This window comes from Gobio gobio, assembly GCF_949357685.1.
Source record: "Gobio gobio genome assembly, chromosome: 5".
NCBI lineage: Eukaryota > Metazoa > Chordata > Actinopteri > Cypriniformes > Gobionidae > Gobio > Gobio gobio.
In genome coordinates this window covers 5566945-5576152 of record NC_137101.1, presented here as the reverse complement: position 1 = coordinate 5576152, position 9208 = coordinate 5566945, and the positions used below count along the sequence as shown (strand labels likewise).

General features: G+C 36.7%; 1 protein-coding gene across 3 annotated transcripts in view; it reads right to left on the bottom strand.

Moving 5' to 3' along the window:
• Window positions 1–9208, bottom strand: part of osbpl8 (oxysterol binding protein-like 8) — a 126513-nt gene that overhangs the window by 85874 nt on the left and 31431 nt on the right. For all 3 annotated transcript variants that reach the window (XM_079816853.1, XM_079816852.1, XM_079816854.1), the window contains exon 2: window positions 7316–7406. In XM_079816853.1, the coding sequence (XP_079672979.1) occupies window positions 7316–7360 (45 nt within the window). In that variant the 5' untranslated portion in view covers window positions 7361–7406. The remainder of the gene's footprint in view (window positions 1–7315; window positions 7407–9208) is intronic.

Sequence of the window (9208 nt, the reverse complement as noted above, 5' to 3'; positions counted from 1 at the left end):
CATCTACACAAGACGAATTATAGCTCTAGACACCACAGAGACATCAGAGCCAGCGGCAGACGGCAGAAGGACTGGCCGAGGAAAGGCTGCTCTCGCCGGCTTTGACGAGCGCTGAGCGCCGCTGTCCATTGGAGCTCACAACTCCGAAAACGCCAGATAAAATGTTCAAATAGGCACTCTTGATATAAATAAACCACAGATTTGAGCTTTAAACAACTACATTATCGACTGAAAAAGTCTTAAAACTACGTTTTGTCACACATTAACAGTAGATTTATAAAAAAAAAGACGTGTAAACACAGCCCATGTCAGCCATTTCTCAACGAGACGAGCCGCTGGCAGAAGCCCCGCCCATGACGCGAATTAGCGTCTGTTGTGCAGTGAATTTCACGTGTTCAAAATGTACATGCGTCCACCTTCGCGCGATTAGCGCGAATTATTCGCGCGAATCGCGTCCGGTGTGAACGCCACATAAGACCTGTAATGTGTGCTAACAAAGTAAATGAGATTGATTTTGATTTCATGAGGACTTTAAAATGTTATCTGATATAATTAAAAAAATATCCAAGACAAACTAATATTTTGTCAATGAAATACAATTATTAACTTTTTCAAATAGAAATGGCATTTTTTTAATAAATAAAAATAAACTAATTCTTGAGTTTGACAACAAACACATCGCTAAATACAGCTATACACCAGAGTTCAAAACATAATAATAATGAATAATTTCTGAACATTGACTCAGTCATTATTCACCTTTTACTCATGGTTTCTCAATATAATTCATAAAAGTATAGAATGTAATATCATAGTTCTAATAGGGGCTCATTGTGACAACATGCCCCGCCTGCACAAAGGGATTAAACCACGGCTCGCGTCTTCTGTTAGATCAGCATTAAAGAACTATATCAACTGTTAAATAACAGATATAAGATTACAATAATATCCGATTTGTCTTATTTTAAATAAACACAAAAAAACAGAGATGAAAAATGTACTTAAGTAAGAAATTTACTTTTGCTGTGGTTAAATAAATTTTCAGACATCTTCCAAAGATTTTTTTTTATTTTGACCATTTTTTTCTCTAAATAATGTTGATATGGAAACTAGTAAATAAACGAAGTTTCGACATCCTGGCATGTGTGGAAAGTGTTAAACCATGTGTGTTACAACTAACCCTGCCCATAGGCGCACATTACTAACACACCCTTTAAATAGCACAAAAATACTGCGCTATTGACTTAAGCCCCGGTTTTTGATTGGTCAATGGCGCAGTCGTTTTCAGTTCCTCAAAATAGCAACGCGCCAACAATGCGCCTGAACACACCTGGTTTTCAGACCAGCATGCTCATGGGTGAACAGATGAGCGCGAGTGCATTTGCTATTTAACCCTCTGGGGCTCTTCGGTCATTTCTGAACCAAATTTTTTTAAATTAAAAATTTTTAAAAATCGTAGCTTCATCGGAATGGTCCGAAACTTGGTGACTTTATTGGTACTTGGTATATGAACAGGGACAGGATTTGAAAAGTCTAAATGGTCGTAAAAAAAAATAGTCACACTCAGAACCTTCGGGTCAAAAATGACCCCCATAGGAAATGAATGGGAAATTGGCAAAAATATGAAAATACAGAGTTTTTTTGTGCATACAATCTACAAATCAGCCAGGATGCAGAAAAAAAGGACTCAACAGTGAAGGGGTGAATCTCTAAAACATCAAGAGTGCAAAACTCACACACACACACACTCAAAAACACAATTAGCTTTTGGAATGGCACGCGTTAATTTGTGTGTGCGTGTGTTTTTGTGTGTATAAGTGTGTGTGTGAGTTTTTTTTTGTCCGTTTTGCACTCTTGATGTTTTACTGTGCGTTCACACCGCCGCCGGGGAGAGCGTCAAACTTCGCTCTGGCCGCCCTGCCATCGACGCTGTAGAAGATTCGTGGACGTGCTGCCGCTCTGACGTAGATCGAATGCTTGGTCTTTTTTAAAACTGCATTTAAAGCGGCTGCAAAGCAAACAATCATGTTGATCGGCGTTCGTGCTGACTGACCACAAGTAGGGTATAACCGTATAAGATAACCTCATGAAATCATTTAAATGTGAAAGTTAAAAAAAGCAGATCGATGGAAAGAACTTAACAATTATAGTTACATGTTTGCTAACGAAATAAACCAATTAAAAGCCATTTGTGTGGTGTATAAATAATGTTGCGCATCTTCTTATCAAACCCGCCGCACCAGCAGTGATCAACCTCTCCTCTATTTTGCTTGGGAACTAATGTGGTCGGAACCAAAGTTTACAGCGCTGCGTTCTCTAGAATCATCTCAAGCGGAGCACTTCTACATTCTCATTGGTTGCCGCCGAAGCACGTCGTAGTTCATTACCATAAAGTTGACCTGATTTCAACTCTCCTCGACGCCCAAATCGTCCAAGACGCGCCGCGCCGCTCTCGCCGGAGCTCGCCGCCGGGCTCCCATTGAGAATGAATGACTTCCGGCCACTTTGACGCTCTCGCCGGCGGCGGTGTGAACGCACAGTTAGAGATTCAGCCCTTCACTGTTGAGTCCTTTTTTTCTGCATCCTGGCTGATTTGTAGATTGTATGCACAAAAAACCTATGGGGGTCATTTTTGACCCGAAGGTCCTGAGTGTGACTAATTTTTTTTACGGCCACTTAAGGCCCATTTATACTTCTGCGTCGAGTGTACGCCGTAGTGTACGCCGTAGGCTACGCGCGTAGCTGACGCCGTCGTGAGCATTTATACTCCTGCGCTGTTGTCTGCGTCAATGTGCAATTCCACATGCAGACACTAGAAGGCAGTGTCCTCGGGCATGTTGGTGTAATCAAGACAACAGCCGAAGAAGAAGCAGCTTGATGTGTAGAATCTGTACATTCATGTCGGAATATCAGCAGCAGTGAGAGAGCGGCTTTTCTTGCAGCTTGAGTTGTTGTATCTAATACAAATTAAGCATCTCTAGTTTATTAGTAAAGTTAAATAAGGCGATCTGGCGCTGGAATGTGTTTGTGAAACCATGCGGAGCTCGTGGACGCTGTTTTCAGCAGCGGTGGCTCAGCAAGCGATTGTTGTTGCGGAGACTTCATTCACGAAATATACCCTAATGTGTCCCTGTTCTTGATATACAATTACTGATTAACATCTTTGGTTTTAATGAGAAAATAAATAAACTATATTCAGCGGATCTATGTATTTATTTACTACCATAAAGAATCGCTGGACGGCAAAATAGTGTGTTATAGCAGACGTAAGGAACTATCATCCAATTTCTGGACACACACACACACACACTCCTATCGCAGATTTTTTATTTATTTATTGACCTGAGGGAAGGGTTCTGGCAGACCAATCACAGCGCTTGCGGTCCGCGTAGAATTGACGCGTTGTTACATTTTTGGAGAGGTGCGCGTCAGGCTACGGCGTAGGGTATGGCGTATCCAACGCGTCTATGCGTAGGGTACGCCGTACCCTCTGCGTGCACTCGACGCAGAAGTATAAATTGGCCTTTAGACTTATCAAATCCTGTCCGTGTTCATATACCAAGTACCAATAAAGTCACCAAGTTTCGGACCATTCCGATGAAGCTACGATTTTTTTTAATTTTTTATTTAAAAAAAATTTGGTTCAGAAATGACCGAAGAGCCCCAGAGGGTTAAACAACATGACGCTGCACGTGAAAATGAAAACTGCGTCCGGCTGAAACTAGCAGAAAACACTTGCGTTGCACATAGCGCTGCATTGCGCGGGGTGTATGATCGGGCCCTATTCATAATAATCAGTAACTCATTAGTGACATAATATGGAGATATTGACAGACTATAAATAGCTAAAGTGTGAGAGCAAATATAGATGATGGGCTCTGTAATTACTCTCAATATGCTAATAAAAACTAATTAATTCACATTTACATAAACATGAGACTATTTGAAGAGCATTTCCAGCAGCTTGCGTTATATTTTCTCTGACGCTGCTGAATTTCTAAATCATTTTCCACTGGTGTTTGTGCGTCTGTATTGAGTCAAACATCATGTTCATGGCCTCATACGGCGGACATCTGCTGATGAGACGTGGAGGGTTTGTGTCATCTACCCCTAGCCAAAGACAGGAAACTAGTGGCAGAGGTTTCCTGCCAAACTGAGTGTTGTTGTGTTCCTCCATTTGATGTAAAATCATAACCAGTGTCATCCTGCGTTTCCTTATCAGTGCGCATATATAAACACATCAGACGAGGTCACGGGGTCACAGTCTGATGAAACTGCGATGACTATTTGAAATGCTTTCATTTCAGCGGTGTTTGTGTTTCACATACTTTTGAATGTCAACAAACATTCATAAAATGTTCATTACATAAACCCTGAATAGCTAAAGGAATGTTCATACAGTCAGTGTATGTCAAACATACACACTGAGCTCCAGTAATGGATAAAAGTGCATCTTGGGATAGCGCTCGGATCGAAAGTATGACAAACGATCCTGTAAATAAGGTCTGGCTCTCGGGTCAAGGTTTACTGATTTATCCAGTAGATGTCATAAAGTAGCTGTATTTTCACATCCCTCCGAACTTTACAGCTCATCGCGCGCCTCTCGTTCAGATGATTCAGGCAGGAAGGACTGAGCTTTATAACTCAAAGCATTGGAGTAATAACGCCAGTCGATTCTTATTTTCAAACCATGGCTGATCAATTACTGTTTCATTATGTGCCCGTTAACAGCCTGAAGAGAATCGAGGACTGGAGTGACAATAAAACTGGAAAGGGTTCAAAACTATTAATAAAAAAATTGTAAAAATAGATTCATTCTCAGAATAAGGGTGACTCTCGCAAAAACAAGTCCCAAGTTATTATTCACCCAAAAAATTTAAGGCAAAATATTTTTTAATTATACCCTGAAATATAAAAGACAATTAAGCCTATTCCTAGGATCATTAGAATTTTTACATTGACATTATTAATATTATAATATTTTTATTATATACATTATTTCCTCCCCAAATACCATAATGTGCAAAATTTCTGCATTGATTTATTTAATTATATTATTAGAAGGGTACTTATTATTTTCATCATAATCATCATCATGATTATTAGTATTATTATTTACATTATTTCCTCCCCAAATTCGAATTACCATAATGTGCAAAATTTTAACTATCATTACTGCAATATTATATTTTATTATAGAAAGACTTAATATTATATTTTCATCATCATCATCATGATTATTATAATTATATACATTATTTCCTCCCCAAATTCTAATTACCATAATGTGCAACATTTTAATTATCATTTCTGCCTTAATTTATTATATTATATATTATATATTTATTAGAAGGGTACTTATTATTTTCATCATAATCGTCATCATGATTAATAGTATTATTATTATTATTTACATAATTTCCTCCCCAAATTCTAATTACCATAATGTGCAAAATGTTAATTATCATTACTGCATTAATTATATTATATTATATATTTATTATATTATTAGAAGGGTACTTATTATTTTCATCGTCATCATGAAAATTAGTATTATTATTATTTACATTATTTCCTCCCCAAATTCTAATTACCATAATGTGCAAAATTTTCATTATATTATATAAATAGAAAGGTACTTTATTATATTATTATTATTATATTTGTATCATCATCATCATCCCCAAATTCTAATTACCATAATGTGGAAAAATGTCATAATGTCAAACATTTTCATATAATCATTACTGCAATATTATCATATTAAATAAATTATTTTATATTATATTACCGTATATTATATTATATTACATTACATTACATTATAATATATTAATAGAAATGAACAATTGAAAGTATACATAATTGATGGTAGTTTAAAAATGTATCTGGACAGAAAAAACGAATCAAAGCAATGAGAAAGGTATTTTATTACAGTAGAAACCGTGATGCATGTCTTTCACATTTCATTTTTTTTTCTTTGTACAAAACGGATTATTCATTTATAGTAATAATATTATTAATAATAATAAATATGTTTTATGATTGGCACTTTTTTTCTTGAGATTCTCCCATAAAGCAGAACTACAGTGTATTCTGGGCCGTTGAGATGCTTGAGGAGCGAACGCACTGTAATTAATTAGCTAATAACCCGATGCTGATGCTTCTGTGAATGAACCAATGAATAAATGAATGGTGTGCAATGGTGCAATAACAACTCATTTACTGGGAACCAAATGCCAAAATTGTCTGGCGCACAGTGACATCCTTCTCTGCCGCCAGAGAGCTGAAGATCTCATCTCAATGTGGACACTAAACCTTTATGTATTTTCTGACACAAATAGAGCCGGAAGAATATAAACCACACTTTACTGAAATTAACAATAAACAAACAGCTCTCGTTCCTGCAAACGGCTTTAGTGGCTCATGAACAAAGTAAATCCTTACACAACACCTACACATCCCCTGCTCAACACACATTTATTTAGGTTAATGAAAGTGAGAGAAAGCGCTTCTGTGTATGTGGCTCACGAGGTGCATGCTGGGTAACACCGGAGGCTTGTGTGTGAAATGATTCACTGGCAGTTTGCACACTAGCAAACGCAATACAAACACAAATGTTCAATAGGCAAAATCTAATGTGCTTTTTCTTTTCCTGCACAAAAGCATTGTGACATTATTTGCATGACAATAACGAATTTTAACCCCAAATTCTGATTATCGCAATGCCAAAAAATTGCCATTTTATCTTTATCTAAAGTGTTTCTCACTCATATAACAGCATTTTTTGTATTGAAACTAAGATTATTAATCTTTAAAACATTAATTAGTTACCATTAAAGTCAGCGCAACAAATTCTACCATGATAAATGCTTCTCTTAATTAATTTTTAAAAATATATATAATTGCAATATAATCATTATAGGTAAAGACAAATCATTTTTACACAAAACAGTAATAGAAAAAGGGGAAATCATCATGAAATTAATCTAACAATGCAAAAAAACAGGGTTCATTTTTTTTATATACGTTTTATTTTGGGGCAGTAAAAGTATCCCAGCATGCATTAGCTATTTGTACTATTCATTATTCACAGGCTCGCTCTCGAACGCGGACAGCTGAGGTGTGTTTCTGTCTTTTGTAGTCGCTAATGGGAGAGAAAATGTGGAGATTTTGGAGTGTGTTTGGTGTCAGTAGTGTTAGCTTTGTTCTTGTCATTGTGAAGGCCGATACATGCGTGTGTGTGAGCTCTAATGGCTCATTATATTCACCTGTGTGTGTGTGTGTGTGTGTGTGTGTGTGTGTGTGCGCTCACCTGAGCTCTCTCAGGATCCCCCTGAGACTCGGCACAAGACTCCATGTTTCTCCAGAGGCCGCCGGTCAACGCTGTTCACAGATCTGCATTTCTGCGGAGACACAAACACATTTATTACATTATGATGCATGTTTATGATCCCCGATTGAGGCTAGCCAAACATCTTTATTATAATTAAAGGAATAGTTCAGCCAAAAACGACAGCTGCTATTAAAGAATCACATGCTTGTATCATCTCTACTATATACAGTTGCAAGAAAAAGTATGTGAACCCCATGCAGAATCTGTGTGAACGTGAATAAATTTAACAAAATAAGAGCGTTCATACAAAATGTATGTTATGTATTATTTAGTACGGTCCTGAATAAGATATTGTACATGAAAAATGTTTACATATAGGTTTAAAAAAAATAATAAAAAAATGTATCCGCTGCATTAAGAGGGGGGTGAAAACTTTTTTGAATTTGAAGATCGAGGTACATTTGACTTAATTTGTCTTCCAGAAAACAAGTATTTTTTTGTTGCTTCCGAAGGGAAGTACTACAAGAAAAAAACAAAAAAACAGATATTTGAAGTTCAAAAGTTTTCACCCCCCCTGGCTCTTAATGCGTTGTGTTTCCTTCTGGAGCATCAGTGAATGTTTCAACCTTTTTTTAGTTGTCCCTCAATCGTCCTCAGTGTGAAAAGATGGATCTCAAAAACACTAAAGTAAATTATCTAGCTTCCACCAGATCGCCTTCCGTATTCAACTTACGGAAAAAAGTGAGGTTCAAAATGCTTACGACATTGCATACCAGTTAAATTTTTTTTATGACCTGGCGGAAGCTTGATATTTTACTTTATAAAGTTTTAAATATGGATATTTTTCTTACACAAATGCGCCACTTCGCTTCAGAAAGCCTTTATTAACCCACCGGAGCCGTTTGGAGCAGTTATATGATGGATAGATGCACTTTTATGATGGATGGATGCAATTTTATGATGGATAGATACACTTTTATGATGGATAGATGCACTTTTATGATGGATAGATGCACTTTTATGATGGATAGATACACTTTTATGATGGATAGATGCACTTTTATGATGGACAGATGCACTTTTATGATGGATGGATGCATTTTTGTGATGGATGGATGCATTTTTGTGATGGACAGATGCACTTTTATGATGGATAGATGCAATTTTATGATGGATAGATACACTTTTATGATGGATAGATGCGCTTTTATGATGGATAGATGCACTTTTATGATGGACAGATGCACTTTTATGATGGATAGATGCACTTTTATGATGGACAGATGCACTTTTATGATGGATGGATGCAATTTTATGATGGATAGATGCGCTTTTATGATGGATAGATGCACTTTTATGATGGACAGATGCACTTTTATGATGGATGGATGCAATTTTATGATGGATAGATGCGCTTTTATGATGGATAGATGCACTTTTATGATGGACAGATGCACTTTTATGATGGATGGATGCAATTTTATGATGGATAGATGCGCTTTTATGATAATTAGATGCAATTTTATGATGGATAGATACACTTTTATGATGGGTAGATGCACTTTTAGGATGGGTAGATGCAATTTTATGATGGATAGATACACTTTTATGATGGGTAGATGCACTTTTATGATGGATAGATGCGCTTTTATGATGGATAGATGCACTTTTATGATGGATAGATGCGCTTTTATGATAATTAGATGCAATTTTATGATGGATAGATACACTTTTATGATGGGTAGATGCAATTTTATGATGGATAGATACACTTTTATGATGGGTAGATGCACTTTTATGATGGGTAGATGCACTTTTATGATGGACAGATGCACTATTATGATGGATAGATGCACTTTTATGATGGACAGA